Here is a 19,274-nt window from a genome sequence, read left to right as displayed (position 1 = left end):
GCTCTCCAGATTACAGTCCTGCTACTCTTAGCCGCTACACCAAACTGGCTTGGATTAGGATTTGGGAGGCCCAGGTTCGAACCCCCACTCTGCTATGAGCGCTCCCTGGGTGACCTTGGGCCAGTCACACCCGCTCAGCCTAACCTACCTCACAGGGTTGCTGTAAAGATACAGTGGAGGAGAAGAGAGTATTGTAAACTGCTTTGGGCCCCCCTTGGGGAGGAAAGTAGGGTATAAACAAAGTAAATAAATAAAAATAGATTCACAATCAGATGTGCCTCTCATGGGCAGAATTTGCGTGCTGCACTTGTAAAACTGCTTCCAGAAGTTGGGGGTTTGGTGCCCTGTAAGAAAGCTTGTATGACCCTAAGAAGCCACTCGAAGGCCACCTCCTTCCAATTAAACTCGCCCACCAACTCTGATCTGCCTTCGAGGCCAGGCTGTGCTTGTCCCTCTTCCCTCCTGAGGAACGGGGATGGCAACCAGAGACAAGGGCTTCTTTGTGATGGCTCCTCAGGGCCGCAATGCACTGCCCTCAGAGCTCTCTGAAGTTTCCATTGCAAGGTAGTTTGGGATGGGTAGCTGCGCTGGGCTGCAGTAGAATACCAAAGTTCTAGTCCTGTAGTACCGAAAAGACCAGCCAGATTTCCCAGGATATAAGCTTGCAAGCTCCCTTTGAAAATATTTTCAGTCTTTAAGGTGCTGTGAGATTCAAATATTGCAAGGCGACAACTTTTTATTTGCTCCCACACGGCGATCCTTTCCCACAGTAAACAGAAACATCCCAGTGACATTGCATTCACTCTCTGCAGGGCTAGTCTGGCTCCTGTTCCCCCCCCCCTTTTACTCTGGATAAAATATAACCCTCATGAAGTGGGTGGAGTGAGGAGGGGGGCAGCCAGGGCTCTACCTTCAACCAGATTTTTTGTGGTTTATATACAGAACACCAGTCCCACTTTTAGCCCCCCCCCTCCCCAGTCCTGCTAGGGAAAGTTTGGTGCTCCTTGCCCCTGAGCCACAGTCCAGAACTTCCCCCCTTCCTGGGACTTACGGGTTCGATGACTGCTGGTTCCCCCTTCTCTCCTTTGTAGCCGCGGGCTCCTCGCACAGCCTGTGGGTAACACACATGTAACCGGAAAGAGGGGCCCAGTCAATATAGTAGAGCCACGCCACACCACACACACACACCCCTGGCGTGCGTGCTCCTCCTTCCTCGCCTGCACGGGCCCGCTCCTGCCAGCTACAGCCAGGAGGACCGAGGGGGTGGTCGGCATGGTCAGGGCGTGTGAGGTGAAGGTGGGTTTGTGGGAAACTGGCGCAGTGGCCACGCGAAGCCTGAGACGACAGGGCCTGGAGTAGCTCTCATTTACTGGAAAATGGGCAAAATGGCTGCAGACTTAGTGTGTGTAAAAAGCGCACACCTGATCTCTTCCCCCTCCATGAGCATAACTCCCCCCTACCCAGTGACCCCAGTTTGGTCCTGTGAACTTTAATCCAAGCAGAGGACCTGATTCCAAAAATCGTTGAATAAAAACTGACAAAGGCCCCAGGGATTGAACACAAAGCAAAATGCTGGTTCACAAAGTCAGGCAATCTCATGCCGCAGGAGTGGGGGCTTAAGGCAGCCACCTCTGAATTGGGAAATTTCTGGAGATGGGGGGGGCGGTGGGACTTGGGGCGGATGGATTCTAGGGAAGGGGCTCGGCAGGGATATGGTACCACCGAGTCTGCTGCCGGGAGCTGCTGTTTCCCCCAGGGGGGAACTGACCTTTGCTGCCTGGAGATCAGTTGCAATCCCAGAAGAACTCCCCCCAGAGGCTGGCAAACCCACCAATGCTCTTAAATATACTGAGCTGGAAAGAAATCCTGGCATTTGGGACCACCACCTACAAGGCCAGTGGCAGAAAATCCTAGATGTACATATTGCTGTGGGGAGGGGGAATAAGCCTTGTACTGTGAATGAACTAAAATTTGATGTATTGTCGAAGGCTTTCACGGCCGGAGAAGGATGGTTGTTGTGGGTTTTCCGGGCTGTATTGCCGTGGTCTTGGCATTGTAGTTCCTAACGCTTCGCCAGCAGCTGTGACTGGCATCTTCAGAGGTGTAGCACCAAAAGACAGAGACACTGAGAGATCTCTGTCTTTTGGTGCTACACCTCTGAAGATGCCAGCCACAGCTGCTGGCGAAACGTTAGGAACTACAATGCCAAGACCACGGCAATACAGCCCGGAAAACCCCCAACAACCAACTAAAATTTGGTTCCTGACTGGCCAGCCCAGCCAACGCTCACTTTGATCAGGACGATCACGAGCAGCCCGTTCAGTCTGTGCAAGACTGAACTTAATGGTGGGAAGGGTATCCCCCACCAGAGAGATGTGTGTGGAAATGGGGAGGGGGGACACAAAGGCTCTGGCGTGGGCCTCGATAAAAGTGGAGACAAATCACTGCAGAGCTACGAAGGGAGGCGTTTTCAAGAGTTTTTATGGCTGGATTTGAGGATGTCCAATTTGAAATACGAAGACCTCCTAGACATTTTGGCCCACTGGGAGTTTCTCTTCTGAATCAAAGAGTGGCTAAACACTTCCTCTTTAACCTGAAAAGGGGAGGGGGTAGATGGAATTTAGTTCCCAAAGAGACAGTGAAATGGCTTCTCCCCCCCCTTACCCAAAATCCCCCTCCCCGTTGCAGATCTTTAGGATTCGCACAGACAATATCACACCTGCTTTGTCATAGGCTATTAGAGGTGGACACTGCGGAGACGAGGTCTAGAGGGGAGGGGTGTTTAGGGGTGGGAGTGCCCTTCCGTGGTGGCAGCGTGGCGTGCATATTACCGCGTCCCATTTGGGGGCTTCTGCCCTCCCCCAAATCGATAATTGCGGCCAGCGCTGGGACCATCCTGGAAAAGGGGGCTATCACAGAGACGGCCCTGTAGTGTGATGACATCGTAGGGCACGTGATGACATCACAAAACGGGGAGCACTCAATGGACTCACCACTTTGGTTGTCAGGATGACAAAGGGCTGGCAAACCACACATTGACTGCTGGAAATATCGACAAGTGAAGAAAGGAGGGTGATGTCATCACAGGAAATGACATCATTAAGGAGAGAGGGCACCAAGGGAGACAGGAAACAAATAACAAGGGAATCCCTCAAAACAAAACAGCTGAAAATGGATAATGGTTACCATGTGGCAAGCGCGAAACCACCAGCAACAGCAACAAATGACAACAGGAGAGCAAGAGACAAGGGTCACCACTGCAAACAGGAAGTGACACCACATGGAAAAGGAAGCGGCTCCTCCCTCACAGCGTGGTGACACTTGGGAGGAAATGACAGTTACTAACAGGAAGTGACACAGGACCAGCCGGAAACGGGCAACATTGATCAGAAATTGAGGGCAACAGACTGTAGCTGCAACCACACAACAAAACAGGAACAGCTGCTGAGACACAACAAACAATAAGAATTCCACGTTGCAAACAAAATGACAAAACAGGAAGCGACGTCACAACGTAGCAGCCAACAGCAACAACTAAATTAGGGGGAAACAGTAACGAACAGATAAAGCACATTGGTTGTTCATGTCAGTGCTGTACCAGCCAGCAGCCAATTGGGACAGCAGCCAATAGCAAGAGGAAGTGACATCACAGCACTCTACAACAACTATAACAAACAGGAAGCAGATCCTCAAGTCACGAAGATGTAGCAGCACCACGATATAAGAGAGTGGAAGAGTGGCCCCACAGAAAAGCCCCCAGAGCTAAAACGGAGAAACACCCCACTTACGCCTCCGCTGTGGGGGGTCTCAGCTGAGAGCACGGGGCCCAGCTCAGACGGCAGCGCCCCCTCGCCATAACTGGCCTGGCCGTATTCATACTCCAGCCCCACTCCTGGCATTTCCTCTTCCGTGAACACGTCCTCCTCAGCAGGGCGGGGGCTGGACACTTCCTCCTGGCCCCATGCAAGACGGGAACCCAACAACACGTTAGAGGGGACGGCGGCGCCCAGCCCCCCACGCCCACGCCCCTCCCAGGGAGCTCTCCTGGGCCAGAGTACCATTCTGCATCCAGCACAGCGCCAGCAAGCCCAGCACCCTGAACCTCTGCTCTGCACCACTAGCCCCCCCCATCTTCCGACTCTTGCCCGCTTCCCTTCCCAGCTGACCCTACAAGCAAAGGTCTCTCCCACCACTCAGGATTTCTTTCCAAAGCAGCCTACGGAGCAGTCAGCCATCCGTTCTCACTAGAGCCTTCTTCCCCCCTCCAGTCTCATGCCAGGGGTGGGGGGCATTTACCTCTCCCTGCGGCAAAGAGGGCGCAGGAGGGGACACCTCCCCCGCGGGGCTCTCTTCCCAATAGGTGCCCTCGGCGTCCGGTGGGAGGGTGTAGTCAGGGTATTCATGAACCCCCCAGGACTCCTCTGTGGGGAGCACGCCCACATCCTTGGGGCAGGGTTGATGGGTTGCCAACGAGTCCATGTGGAGGGGGAGGAGTGAAGGCCAAGGAGATGTAAGGGGTGTGTGCGTGCGTACACAAAATGGTCAGTGCATTGGAGAACCAGTGGAAGGAAGAGTCGGTGGGAGCAGTGAGGGTGGATGGAGAGAAGTTGGGGGAAGGAGGTGGAAGAGTTGATGAGCCAGAAGAGAGAAAGAAGACAAGCGAAGAACATATGAAAAAGAGAGAGAGAGAGAGAGAGAGATGCCGTTAGTACCAACATGTGCTCTTGTGCCCTGGAGGCAGAAGAGGAGGGTCCCCCAGCCGAGATCATTTTTCCGCCATGGAACAAATCGATCTTGGGGGGGGGGGCAGAACCGTACCTCTCACTGGGTAAAGAAGCCAGCATTGTACGTCCGTGTTTGGGAAGAGGAGCGCAAGAGAAATGCAGAGCCAGAACTTGGGGGTGGGGGGTCAGGGACATGGCCTCATCCCACCCACTTCCAGGGCAAGAGGGAGCACCCTCCCGTTCACAAGTTTCCTGGCTCTGTCGGATCATTTCCCTTGCCTGGGACGCCTTCCCAATGACCCGTATTTTGGGAACATGCATGACACAGTTAACAGAGACACCGTTGCACACAGACGGGGGGGGGGGGCACACAGAGACACATGGATGGAGGGGGTGGGAGGGATGTGTTTTGGCAAGAGGGCCGTGTCCCTTGCCCTCTTCCAGGATCCCAGGCCGTGCCCGGCACCGGTCTGCATCCTTTCCTCTTGCTCTACCTGCCGGTAGCTGTTGCCCGGCTTCCGGACTCCGCCAGCTCCAGCGTACGCCTGGTTCCCGCTTTTGCCCAGGGAGTTTTTCGTTGCTGAGGATTTGCCCCCCGAAGTCGCCTTGGCGCTGCTGCTGCCCCCACTGTAGGACTTCCCATTGCCAAAGGGCGACTTCCCGTTGCCGGGATACTTTCCGTTGTTGGGGGACTTCCCGTTGCTGGGATATTTAGAATTACTGGGGTATTTCCCATTTTTGGTCCCCGTCTTGGCATAGCTGGGCGACGTGCCCATTAACTGGCGTTTCTGGGGCTGCTTCGGTTTGGGTTTGGCGGGGGTCTTGCCCTTGGCCGCTTTCTAGTGACGCCAGCAGCGAAGGAAGAGGTGAAGGTCATGGTAGTGACGATGATGATGGATGATGGAGAGAAGCAACAGACACAGGGAGCAAAGACAAACAGGGGCGTGAGTCCAGCAGCAGCAAGAGGCCAGGGGCTGGCTGCCCCCACAGCCGCCCCGTGCCCACCCCCACCACATCCGCCCTCCCCTCCTACGTTCTGCCCAGCACCAGGCCACGTATTCAGTAAAGCCTAAGTATGACCTGCAACTGAGCACGTGCAGAGTTCCCTGCCCTTAGCAGTGAGCTAGCATCTGCCTCACAAAACTGCTGTGCCACATCTTTTCCCCTTAAGGTGGAAAATCTGGCAAGCTTTCATGGAGCCCAGTTGCCAGCAGTGCTGTCCTGAGACCCCTCATGTGTCCAAACTGAGGCAACCAGGGAGGGCCACAGCCGAGGACCCACACACACACACACACACACTCATCCCTTGGCCAAGAGGCAGGCCACGAAAGCGAACTACCCACACACCCTGCACCAGGCCCCACTCTTGTTCACACCTGGGAGTAGAGGAAGTGACTGCCTCTCTCTCGCCCTCTAACATGACACGGGTGAAGCCCATTCCCCTACCCTCTCCTTCTTCGTAGCCCCAGACACTCTCTGGGGGCCACAGTCGGCTCTGCCTGAGATGAATTTGTAAACTGGCCAGAACCGGCTCCTTTTTGAAAAACACGAGAGGCAGAACATTAAACACAACCTGATCCACTGCAAGATCAGTTCACGCTATTTGGAGGAGCTGCGCCTGGTGCTTAACATCATTTTCAGATCAATTTTATGCTGCGGTTTTAACCTAATGGTTGCTGCAATTATTCTGCTGCTGTTTCAACATCTGTACAGCTGTTTTTAGCTTGATTGATTGCTAACTTGGTTTCAGGGTTTCACGGTTACCTGTTGTTGTTGTTGTTGTTAATGGCCTCGGAAATGTTTATGAAGAGAGTGGCATGTAAATGTTTTAAATAAATGCAATCCACTCGAAGAAATCAGGAATAGGAGTGTGCACTAAGAAAATATTCGAGTTTCCTGCTTCGGGTTTACCAAAGCGGGAAAAAGATTCGGAAAAAGCCCTGTTCCTTCTGCAATTCTGCAAGAGCTGCAGGAGGGGACAGCAGAGTGTCTTGCTGGTTCTGCCCAAGGGGTCTGGGTCTCAGGGAGGCCATTTGGAAGGTCTCATAGCGGTGGTGGAAAGTGCCATCAAGTCATAGCTGACTCATGGCGACCCCTGCTAGGGTTTTAAAGGCAAGGGATTGACAGAGGTGGTTTGCCATTGCCTGCCTCTGTAAACCTGGTCTTCTTTGGACTCACAGGGAGTGTTTTAAACTCCTATGGTTCTTAACCTGTTACCCCCCCCACCCCTTGAGTCCCAGTTGTCTAGGAGAAAGAGGGGCTTTTAAAAGTGTGAAATGATAAGTAAATAGGCGAGCTGCCGCAGCTCAGATACATTCAGCTCCTGGGCTTGTGGGGTGGGGGGTCACGCTGGCATCTTGGGAGAGCAGGAATTACATACCAGACATTTGTCCCCAATGCGTGAGTGCCAAGGGGCAACCGCACCCCCGTTGCTACACAAACACACACAGATTTCACTTCTGAGGCAGAAGGGAAGGGATGCCGAAGGGCCTCCTGCTCCCATCTGTGCTGGTGAAGAACATTTTCAAAAGGCATTTCTCAAATCTACCCAAATATAAGAACACTCTCTGGAAAACAGGATATTCACAAGTGTGAAACATTACATGTAGCAGTTGCCTGTCCAAATTACGTGGGAAGCAAGTTGTTTTTTTAAAAAAACTGGGCAAAATTTGTTAATGTTAATCCTGTGAATTTGGTCAGCGCTGTGAAGAGTTAGGGGCAAAGTTGTTGACTTCGGCCGGGAAGGTAAGAACAGCGGCGACGTCACTGGCAAAGCACGTCCTCCCCGTTCCTGAATGAACAGGGCCATAAATTCTGGACGTGGAAAAGACGCAGAGGCACGCCTGTACGGCTGCCGCCCAGGACAGGCTGCCTCAGTCTGGGCAACGGGGGGGGGGGGGAGATTTCCATCCGAGGCCGTTCCTGAGCGGCGGCTCCTCCTGGCTCTCCTGGCTCCGTCTAGGATCTCACAGGAGGACCCGGGGCAAATTGTGCTTCTCAGCATCTACGCCTCGGCCAGCCCGCCCACTGTCAACTAGAAAACGTGAAGCCCACGCCGGCGGCTGGTAGCGCCCCCCTCTGGTGGGCGTAGTAACAATATTTTGTCCCAAGGAAAGGCGGGGGGGGGCAAGCTCTGTCATCTTTCTGACACCGGCTGCATCATTGGGGGAAGCCTTTTCCAAGCCCCTTTTTTGAGAGAAAAATGGGATGCAGATCTTTCAGATAACACCCCACCACTTTCAGATAACAGTGGTTCTCCCCACCACTGCACCTTGTTAATTTGTTTTATTATTTGTATATTGATTTTAGTTTTGTTTTTATCAATTTTAACTGTTCACCGCCCAGAGCCCCTGGGATGGGCGGTATATAAATTGAATAAATAAATAAATGAATAAATAAATAACATAAATACATGCCCTTATGGGAAACTATTGACAAGTGGGATTTCACCGTGAATCCCGTCTTCTTTCTCTGAGTCCCTGAATTTGCACAAAAAAATCAGGCCCATTCAGCTGTGACTGCTGTCATCTGCACCAAATTAACTCTTCAATTTTACCAGGCAGCAAGTGTGGTATAGTGGTTAGAGTGCTGGACTAGGATTCGGGAGATCCAGGTTCGAATCCTCGCTCTACCAAGGAAGCTTGCTTGTTGACCTTGGACCAAGCACACCCTCGCTGCTTAACCAACCTCACAGGGTTGTGGGGATGAACTGGAGGAGGGGAAAACAATGTGAGCTGCTTTGGGTCTCCATTGGGGAGAACGTCAGAGTATAAATAAAGTAAATAAAATAAATACATTTATACAAACCTCTGTGTGCATGCATTCTTCAGTCACATTGCATCATGGGCTCTGTAGTCTACAGAGGACTACATGGAACATGATGCAGTGCAACTGTGACTGAAACCTTCATGCATACAGACTGGCTTAAATGGCAGCTGCTGAGGGAGCAAACAACAGTTCTGCATTTAGGTGGAAGGGGTAGGAAGATTAGGGAGAGGAACTCTCAAGATATTCGCGTTGCCTTTAAAAAGAAATCTAGCACTACCCACACCGCAGTGACGCAGCCCCCAGGCAACTACTCCAAATGCAGCAATATCCCCTTACTCCATCCTTCTCACTACATTACCCCCCTAAAAAAACCCCAACAATTCACATGAAGCCCAACCGTCTTCCATCACCCTGACCTCTCCTCTCTCCCTTGGGAAGGGAGCCCAGGGCCAGCACTAGAGTGGAAGGAGCCAGACACCCTTCTGCAGTTCTCCCAGCCAGCTACAGAAAAAGGGCAATGTAGACGTGCACGGATGGACATGGATGGAGATGGATGGGACACCAAGAGACGGATTCCACAGCCACACGAGGAGGACGGACAGACGTTCCGGGGAGGAGCAGAGCAGCCCCTCCCTTTACCTGCTCACTGGTTCCCCCCAGAGGCACCGAGGGAGACGCCATCCCATCCTTGCTAGGCCCGTAATAGTAGGAATACCCGTAATAGTCCTCTCCATCCTCCTCAGAGTACTGAAGGAAAGCAAGAGAAATGGGGTTTTTTTCTTCCTTCTTAAAGGCCTTCGATTGACAGCCGCAGGAAATGCTCTCTGGCCGGAAGGCTGACCGCAGAAGGTTCCTACCTGGGCCAAACTAGCAAAGGGAAAGCGGAAGAGGCCGCCTCGAATTTCTCATCCCTTTCTACCAATGGTGGGTTGCTTTCAGACCAGAAGGGCCTTCAGTGGGGCATCTTTGGGACTCAGAATACGTTGGGTTGAGATAAACCTGTCAAGAGGGCTGCTAGGCACGGGCCTGCCCTTCCCACTGCCAAACAGCCAGGACTGGCACTCGGGCACAAGTTCTCCTGGATTTGCCAGATTTGGGACAGGGAGGGACTCCTCCTTCTGGGAGATCAACAGTCTTCTTGTAGGTTTAGTGCTATTCATAAAAAAACAAATTAAGTAAAAGGGGGGGCAGGGGCATTCCCAAAGCTGAGAAGCCATCGCTCCAGTTTTATGAAAAACTAAAATCTCTTCCCCGATTGGACTGCACTTTCATCAGTGGATTGGTGAGTTGAATAGATTAAAAACCTTTCAGTGGATTAAAAAGTTGCCGCCCCCTCCAATTAACCACCAGATTTTAAAATAAAAAAGAAGTGAATGACTTTTTACAGCAGGAGGTACCTTCTTTTTAAGGGATGCCTGCAATTCTTCTATGTGCGGGTGGGTCCGAGGGAGAAGGGTGCCTCAGCTAAGATGAAACATGGCACCCAGTGTTTGGTACGTGCCACCTCTAAGAAATGCAGGCATCCCTGGGAAAGAAGAGACAGGTGCTTTTCTTTTTTTTGAGAGTGCTGGAATTGGCAAAGGTATGTAGATTAAAACTGCAGCCTGCAAAGAAACCTGTCAAAAGACAGCAAAGAGCTCAGCTTTCTTTTGGCCCCCTCCTCATCAAAACTGGACAGGGGTGTGTGTGGATTCTTCTTATTCTTACCTCTCCACAAGATACCAACATGCAAGTATCTTCCCTGCTGGTGTGATTGAAAACGACTATGTGCAAGAGATGGATCCAGAGAAGTTAGCAGTGTTACTCCGTAGTAACAAAATAGTAAAGAGCCCAGTAGCATCTTTAAGACTAACTATCTTTATTGTAGCATAAGCTTTCGAGGGCCACAGCTCTCTTCGTCAGATGCAACTTTATTGTAGCATAAGCTTTCGAGGGCCACAGCTCTCTTCGTCAGATGCAACTTTATTGTAGCATAAGCTTTCAAGAATCACAGCTCTCTTCATCAGATGCATCTGACGATGCATCTGACGAACAGAGCTGTGGCTCTCAAAAACTTATGCTACAATAAAGTTGGCTAGTCTTAAAGGTGCTACAGGACTCTTTACTATTTTGCAACCACAGACTAACACGGCTAACTCCTCTGGATCCAGGGCAGTTCTGACTTTCTTACAAATGAATGGGATGTGGGCGTGCTAAATGGGTTTTCTTTTCTTTTAAGCAAGTGGATTGTTATGGCGTGTATTATTTGGCTGCTGCTCTCCCTGCATTGCTTAACATATCATGTCTAATACTTTTTGCTTTGTTTTAAATTCTTGTTACTCCAGGATCCACCTTGGGAACCCTGTTTTGGGTGGAAAGGTGGCATACAAATCTTTTAAACAAATAAATAAAATTGCAGCGCTTATAAGATGGCTCGCCCTATTTCATGCATCGACTTTGCAGTGAGAGGGCAGTTTCTTTTCGGTGGGAAAGGTGGACGATAAATAAAGGGAATAAAACAACCTAGCAGGCAAACACACACCTCCGCGCAATCAAGAGAAACAGGCACACCCAAACACAGACACCCATATGAGAAATACCCAAAGTCCCCTGCCATGGCTCCCTGCCAGGGGGAGGTCCCTGGATCACACATGCCCTGGGAGCCCTGGTGCGTTTGGGGGGCCCGGGCATGGTCTGTGCAGCATGACCCTTGGGGGCCCAGAGCTTGGGGACAGGGCCTGTCAGCGGCACCCCAACTTCCCACCCCGTAGCCAAATGCACCTCTCTCGGCAGGCCAGCTTTTGCTGAAACCGGCACGAGGGGCCACAGGCCAGGCCTCGGCCTCACCCGCTTCCCGCTGATAGCGAGGAGATGGGTCCCGCCCGAGCCGTGGCCCTCGAGCTCACCTGGGGCCTGACGGTTGGCTTCGGGGCCTCCTGGGCCTGGGGCTTGTGGACCACCCCCTCACAGTCCGGGCTGTAGTGCTCGCAGTAGTCATAGGCTGACTGGGGGCTGGAGGAGATCAGCAGTTGCTGGATGTCGCCCTGCAGGGAGAGAGAAGGGGGTGAGCCAAGCCTCCCCCTGCCTGGGCAGGCCAGGGAGGGAGAGGGCGGGCAGAGGCCCCTACCTCAAAGACTTCCTCGTCTAGGATGCGGGTGCCAAAGACGGTGATGCCCCGGGTGTCGATGACTGGCTGGTTGCCCCGGGGCAGCGGCCGCGACATTTTCTTCTTGCAGTCCAGGAAGAGGGTCACCTGCTTCTTGCTCACGCTCAGTGCCACGCGATGCCACCTGTGGGAAGGACGTAAGTGGAGTGGGGGGGGGCGTGCCAGAAAGAGCAGGAGAGGACACGGGTCGGAGAGGGAGCCGAGACGGACGGGCGGAGGAGCCACTGGCTGTCCCTGAGGGACCTCTGGAAAGGCTGCAGAAGGAAGGGCCGGACCCAAAGGCTCCCTGGCACCAGAGGGTTGGCAGGGGGGCAGAGTTCACGAGGAAAGGATTTCCTGGGCTCTTCACCCAAACATTAAAGGAGCCCGAACTTTATGCCAAGGAAACCCACTTGGAAAGCGAGGAAGGAGCACGCACTCCAGGGTTGGCGCAAATGATCCCGCTCTAACCAGACAGTGCAGCTCTGCATTCGCTCAATCCCCCCTGCCTCTCCTGGTCAGCAGAAGGGTGCAAGGAGCAATTTCAAGCGCTGAAGTCCCTCTCCTGTCCCCTGCCCCCCCCCCCCCAGCACTTGAGCCCTTTGCAACAGTGAGGACTAGAAACCAGATTTTGCCAGGTTCAAGGAATTCCAAGGAGATGGTCCATCACGCCATCCTGTCCTGAATGCGCCACAACTCACTTGGGGATCTCAAGAGCTAGCCCTGTGGGCCATCTTTCATTCTCCCCCTCCCGCCTTCCCTCCCCCAGCCCTGTTGACTCCCTTTGGTGCTGCCCCTCCCTGGCCCGCTGGTTTAAAGGGTCGCTGGTGGGGCAGAGCCTGGGAAAAACTGAAATGTGCCTGCGCAAGCCCCCTCCCCAACCAGCGCTACTGGGGAGGTTGTTCCCGACACCCCAGGCCTCGCTCTAGGAGCCTCCGGGGGGCTCCATGTTGTAGCCCCAGCAGTAAACTGGGCGGGGGGGGATTGTACCCCTTCCCTTTGAGTGCTGAGGAAATGCAACCTACTCCTTTAGCTTCTCCCAACTGGACTGCACCCTCTCTCTGGAATTGTCAGGATTTCTTCAGGGCAAAGTTATTGGCAGTTCAGTTCACAGCAATAAAGTGCTTTCTCTGTTCTCTTTTCTTTTTTTTCAGAGGATTTTTAAAAATTAAAATGCAGGTGCAGCTACAGCACTATTGAGAACTGCTGGCCCCTCCGAGTTTCCGTCCTTTCCTTCAGCTTCGGTGCTTTGGCTGCAGCAGTCATAAGCCGGCAAATAATTCTAGGTGTTTGGGGAAGGGTTTAAGAACCCCTTCTCAATGTGAACCTTTACCATTATGGTTGGGATAGAAGTCTTACAAAATTACAACAAAAATAAACTAAAATAGGCAGCAGTGGGTGTGTCTGCAAAATGAAAAGCAGCCATCAGCCTCGCCAACCTCCTTCCAAAAACACGAGGACAGGCAATTAGCCCATCCTTCCCGAATGCCAGTCAGTCCAGAAGCCAGGAATTAGGCCGAAAACAAAGATCCAGCGGAGTTAGCCGTGTTAGTCTGCTCAGTAGCAAAATAGCAAAGAGTCCAGTAGCACCTTTAAGACTAACCAACTTTATTGTGGCATAAGCTTTCAAGAGCCACAGCTCTCTTCGTCAGCAGCTTCTGCTACAATATAAGGTTGGTTAGTACAATAAAGGTGCTACTGGACTCTTTGCTATTTTGCTGGAAAAAAAGGAGGCCTGGTTTGAAATTCTGAAAAGGGGTTACCAGATTTGGTAAATAAATAAATATGTAAATCAAAAATGCAGGGAGAACTGGGACTTCTGCTAAAAGGTATTGACTTCAGAATGAACCTATAGTTTCATTCATTCATTCATTCATTCATTTCATTCATTCATTCATTCATTTATAGTCTACCTTTCTCACTGAGACTCAAGGCAGATTACATAGCGTGTCAGTATAATCAATACATGCAATTTGCAAGATTTAAAGAGAATGAAAAGAAAGGTTCAAAGATTTAAGTGTTAAAACAGAGCATAGGCAAATTCCATATATTCTTGTCCATGGGGGGGGGTAGGCATTGCTGGTTGGGGGGGGGGTTAATCTGGTGCTGCACAGAACCCCCATTCACAACGCCGCTTGCACCCTGGGGCTCTTCCCTGGGAAGGCTTCGGTACGTTTAACAACCAAACGAAGCTTCTCCCTTGACTGCCTTTGCCCTCACAACAAAACTTTGCCTGCTATTGAATTCCTGCTTCTCATAAAGTTGTTCACAGCACAGGAGCCCTGTCGGAAAAAAAGCTGGCAATAGGGCCGCCAGGTCCCCGGTAGGAGTGGGGAACCCCCTGCTCCCACCCTCCACCTCCTTCCACCACTCACCTGGCCGGTGGGGAAGGGGGGGAAACAGGCCTCCCAGGTGTGCTCCTGGCATGGCGACGTCACTTCCGGGAGTGACATCATAACCGCGGAGGCCCCGAGAACGCTCCTGGGAAGTGCAAAAGTGCTCCTAGGGCCTGTGTGATGATGTCACTTTCGGAAGTGACGTCGTCCTGCCATGTCAGGAGGGGGAAAAGGTCAGTGCCAGGTGTCCCCCCCCCAGCCCCAGCTGCCCCCCCCCCCGTTTGAGTCACCTGGAAGGGGTCCAGTCAGGAGAGCCCTCAACTGCCCTGGACTGGTTCCTCCTTCGGAGCCCTGACGGATCTGTGCAGAGGCCCACTGGGGGTTTGGTTTATTGATTTAAGGCGAGATTTTTACCCTGTGCTTTTCTGCCTTCCTAGAGCTCCCAAGGCGGCGAACAATTTAAAACATATCCATTAAAATCTCATCTTAAAGGCCATTAAAACCAACACATAAATAGATCGTTAAGACCATTTAAAATCAAAAGAGAGTCAAAAGATAAAAACACCCGTTAAAACATTGGCGAGGGAAGAGGGGTCGTTGAGGGAATGCCAGGCAAAACAAAACAAAGGCTTCACTTGCTGCCTTGGTGCCACTACGAAGAAGGCCCTCTCCCGGGTTGCCACCCACCTAGCTGCAGAAGGCAAGGGCACCTGAAGTAGCGCCTCTGAAGACGAGTGCTCTGGTTATCTTGTGACCCCGATCCTCTGAGAACTCTTCTTCCCTATGGGGCCTGCTTTAGAGAGCCCTCCTGGCCGGAGACAACCCCAGCTGGTGAACCACAGAAGAACACAAGATGGAGGGAGAGGAGACCAGAAGAGGGAGAAGGAAGGCCGGCACTCACTTGCCGTCAGCCAGGTTGATGCCTCGGAAGAGCGGGTAGTCCTCGGGGGCCGGACGGCCGTTCTGGTCCTCGTAGAGGAAGACGGGCGAGCGGCCGAGCTCCACCCCCAACTGCTGGATGCCATGTTGGTTGTAGACAGACAGCAAGAAGGCCTGCAGGCCGGACTTGGGTTTCACCAGTGCCATGACAGAGAAGTCCTCTGGGAATTTACCTGGGAAAAAGGGGAAAGGCACAGGTTGCGGGGGGCCATCAAGAACAAGGCGTTCTCCTGAAGGGGTCTGCACTCTGCAGCATGGTTAGAGGGATCCCAAGGGTGTGTGTGTGTGTGTGTGTGTGTGTGTGTTTAGGTGTGGTGGTTTTCCATGACGGCATCTCTGCGGTCTGAGTCTCACCATCTCCCAACTGCCACAGCCGTGGAAGGCACAAGAGCCTCTGGGGGGTCAGAAAGGTGGCAATCTGACGCTCATGCCCCCCGGGAATAAGGAGGTGGGATCTCCCTAATGCTCTTCTCCTTATGTATGTATGTATGTATGTATGTATGTATGTATGTATGTATGTATGTATGTATAGTCCGCCTTTCTCACTGAGACTCAAGGCAGATTACACAGTATGAGATTAGTACAATCAGTAACAAGTACATTTCCATACAGTGTCAAGGACATTTCCATAAACAATGCCATAAACAGATACAAGTTTAAAAGACACAGCATTAGCAAGAATCCAATACAGAGTAGGAAAAATACCAGAGCAGAACATAATCAATTCTAGGACTAACATTAGACAACATGGAGCACTGGTGGTACATAGGAGTACATATTTAAAGCAGCAGATAATACGTAAGGCAATATAGTGATGAAGTCTATGGCCCCTAACTCATTAGCAAAGCATCTGAGACCCCATCCCTACAGTACAGCCCTACATTTGGGTAAAAAGCCTTTTTGAATAGTTGAATATCTGCTGGATTTCACAATGTCTTCACCACCATGCAGAAAAATGCACCCCCCCCCCGAATCACTGCAATATTTTACTAATTGGTGTTACGCTCTGCACATGCTCGAGAGGCTGCAATGCTGGTAAAAGATTGGCAAGAGGAAAACGACGGGAGGTGAGCCTCTTCCTCGCTCTCAAGAACAAGGCATTGCACAGCCGAATCAGAGCCCATTTGGTCTTTGGCTCTGGCCAAAGTCAGAACAGAAGTTCCAATGTCTCACACCTTTGCTAGAATGTCACACCTGAAGGGGAAAGAAACTGGGCCAGCCAAACTAGCAAAAGGCAAAAAAGCACTCGAGTCACTTTAACGACTTATTGAACTTTCCTCGTGCCATGATACGCCGTTGACTTTTTAGCCTTAACAATCGTATTTCTATGCACTTTACATGCTTTGAATTTGTATCTATGGCTGTTTATTACTATTTTATATATTGAATTGTTGGATGGTTGTTTAGCATGAATAGATATACTATTACTTATTCTCAATGAATTGCTAATATGAGCTCCTTTGGGAGTTATTTCTGTTAATTGACTGGGGTTTGTTTTGTTTATTGGCTCTAATGGCGTTAGTAAGCACATTACGGTGTTGGCCTTTAAAAGGGGGATAGGCAGATTTATTATGGAGGAATGGTCCCTCAGTATAGCCACAATGGAGCTTCCGTATTCGGAGGCAGTGTACCTCTAAATACCGGTGCGGGGGGGGGGGGGAAGCAGAAGGTCTCCTGGGTCTTATGGGGCATCTGCTTGGCCTCTAGGGGGGAAAGGAGGCTGGACTAGAAGGATCCAGGTGACACACCAGGGCTGTGCGGGAAACTAGGACACAACATTGCTTATGCAAAGGTGGTTGACTGCCCCCCCCCCCGGCTTCGATGCTATCAAGAGCAGAGGGGTTTGTTTTCCCCTTCCCTGCTTCCAGACAGTGTCATGGTGCTTCTCCACACCTCCCAGGTCTTCTGCATCTTTACTGCAATCTTTCCCAAATGTGCTTTGCTGTGATGTTTCGGGACAGACAAGAGCAAAGCTGGGGTGGCGTCTAGATGGATGGGCAAGTTTCAGACCTTCTCAGTCCCGTCCACATCAGCGTCATTTTCCGTGCTACCAGAGGCCTGTTCTGGGGGTTGTTTGTTTTTTTCTGTTTTTTTAAAAAAACAGGCCATTGATTATTGTTGTAGAATAATATTATAGCAATCTGCGTATCAGGGTTCTCTGAATTCCCAGCTTTCATTTTTTTAAAAATAAAATCTCTCTTTTGTTGCCAAGATATGCCTTTCCCCTTCAAAACGGGGCCGCTTAGAATTCAGAGAATCTAAATAGACAGATTGCTTTAATGCTATAACAATAGTCAACAGCTGATTTATGAAAAATGGGGGGGGAACAGTTGTGGGGGGAGGCTAATGCCAGACTAGGGTTGCCAGCTCTGCGTTGGGGTTCCTGGAGATTTGGGGGCTAGAAACTAGGCAGGGCAGGGTTGGGGCAGTGAGGGACCTCAGCGGGGTATAATGCCACAGAATCCACCATGCAAAGCATCCTTTTTCTCCAAAGGAACCGATATCCGTCGTCTAGGGATCAGTTGTAATTCTAAGAGATCTCCAGTTACGTGGATTATTTGGGCCTTTGGTTATCTGGAAAACGGACAGCTGCAGCTGCCCGGAAGGTCTGGGGAGGAGAGTGCACCTTTCCACAGTGCTGGAAGCACCAAAGAGCAGGACGGAAATCTCAGGGCAGGAGGCCGAGGAGCCGCTGCCCAGCCACCTTCAGGCACCCACGCCTGGCGTGCCACTGAAAGCGCTTTCCCGCCCTACCCCCGCTGGTGCTGGTGCGCTTGTGTGAAGGGTGAGTGTCAGGTTCCTGTATCGATGGACTAATCAGCCGTCGATCCAGAAACCTGCTAGAAGCCACCTTGATTCTTGCGCACTGACAGTGAGAGAGAGAGAGGGGCTGAAAAGCAATTTTCTTTCTGTGGCACAAAAGGTGAGGGAGGGGAAGGCCAGCCCCTGGCGGCTCTGCAGTGTCAGGAGCCATTTCTTTTTTGCTGGCGGGAGGGGGGGGCTGCAAGAGCCCTGTGACACCTGAGCAGAAGAGCCGCCCTTGGATCCTGGCCAAGGTGTCTGAAAAACACAGAACACCTCTTCTGACCTCCGGCTGGCACCACCATCTCATAGCTGGCAGCACAAGGTTTTATTTTTTGTATTTCGTTTATCACCCACCTTCCTCACGGAGGCTCAAGGAGGATTACAAAATTTAAAAAACAGTTCAATCAGAGGTCAAAGACTGCCAATAAACAGCGCAGTGGATCTGGGGTTACAGAACTGGGAAAACAATGCAAACTACTGGCGGGGGGGGGGGGCTGTCTAGACACGGTGGGATCGAATACAAGAGGGCCAAGCGGCTGAAATCGGTTCTTAAAAACCAGGGCCTGAGCCCGAACCAACCTGGGGAGTCAGAACCATGAAAGGATTGGGGTCAGAACGGAAGCTGAGGCCAGTTTCCTTGCTTCAACAGCACATCTACCAAAAAGGACCCCCTTTTGCCTTTCACAGTCACATGGCGGGCAGAAACTCAGTCAAGGAGACTCTCCCTGGCATGACAGTAAAGAGTCCAGTAGCACCTTTAAGACGAACCAACCTATTTGTAGGGGGAACCCCCTCCCTTAAGCCCGCCTTGCCCCCCTTTGCTCCCGGGGCCAGCTAGGGAGAGTCCATTTCTACCCAGTCCGGTGCGTTTACCTGGGAAGAGCTGCCTCGTGGGAGTGCTGATCTGGGCCTGCCTCGATATCCGGTAGGCCACATCTGGCCCTGATCCTGAGCGCCTCTTGGGACAGAATCCTGTTGTCTTGCGGACCCCTTCCGGCTCATTCTGCAGCTGCAGCACTTTAAGGACATCCACCGGTTCTGCTTGGACAGGGGAGCAAAAGACAAGGACAGAAGATCGCAGGGATTCGGGAGGTAGAGGAGGGGGAAGCCACAAAAACTGCTCCGAGGGACTCACTATAAACCAGACCCCCCCCCATTCCCTTGGCATGCCCCGTCAGCCCCCCTCCCATGCCGCCCTTCCAGTCCTCCCTCTCCCGTGGCCTTCTCCCCCCTCTTCCTGGTTGCCACCTTTCCCACAGGCTCTGCTCCTGTGCTTTTAAGATCGAACTGACTGTAGATCGCTGAAGGAAGTGAAGCTGTTCCCCAGGAAAAGCTTCACCCATGCAAAGTCTGCGCCTCAGGCAGAGGATGAATAAAGACATGGGAGCAAGGCCAGTTAGAAAAGGTGGCAGCGCTGGGCTCACAGGGGAGACCTGAGCCACACATCCGAGACACACTTCAGAAACCGCAATTAAAAGTCGCACAGCAGAAGGCACCTACACTCAAAACCAAGCCAGAGAGGAGGCACCCCAAAGGCCCCTGGCCAAGGAGGGCCCCCCCCTTGGTGCTCTCCGGGTG

At 51.9% G+C, this 19,274-nt stretch overlaps 1 protein-coding gene across 1 annotated transcript in view; it reads right to left on the bottom strand.

Moving 5' to 3' along the window:
* The window catches only part of COL11A2 (collagen type XI alpha 2 chain), a 66,181-nt gene extending 47,317 nt beyond the window's left edge, over positions 1-18,864 (bottom strand). Inside the window, exons 1-7 of the mRNA XM_054976785.1 lie at positions 18,570-18,864; positions 14,854-15,064; positions 11,599-11,761; positions 11,378-11,515; positions 9,132-9,359; positions 5,219-5,563; positions 1,052-1,111 (exon numbers count right to left, since the gene is read on the bottom strand). Of these exons, the coding sequence (XP_054832760.1) occupies positions 1,052-1,111; positions 5,219-5,563; positions 9,132-9,359; positions 11,378-11,515; positions 11,599-11,761; positions 14,854-15,064; positions 18,570-18,864 (1,440 nt within the window). The remainder of the gene's footprint in view (positions 1-1,051; positions 1,112-5,218; positions 5,564-9,131; positions 9,360-11,377; positions 11,516-11,598; positions 11,762-14,853; positions 15,065-18,569) is intronic.
* Positions 18,865-19,274: the final 410 nt, after the last annotated feature.

The sequence above is a fragment of the Eublepharis macularius genome, chromosome 4, assembly GCF_028583425.1.
Source record: "Eublepharis macularius isolate TG4126 chromosome 4, MPM_Emac_v1.0, whole genome shotgun sequence".
In the NCBI taxonomy this organism is placed as follows: Eukaryota; Metazoa; Chordata; class Lepidosauria; order Squamata; family Eublepharidae; genus Eublepharis; species Eublepharis macularius.
This window is presented reverse-complemented; position numbering and strand designations above follow the sequence as displayed.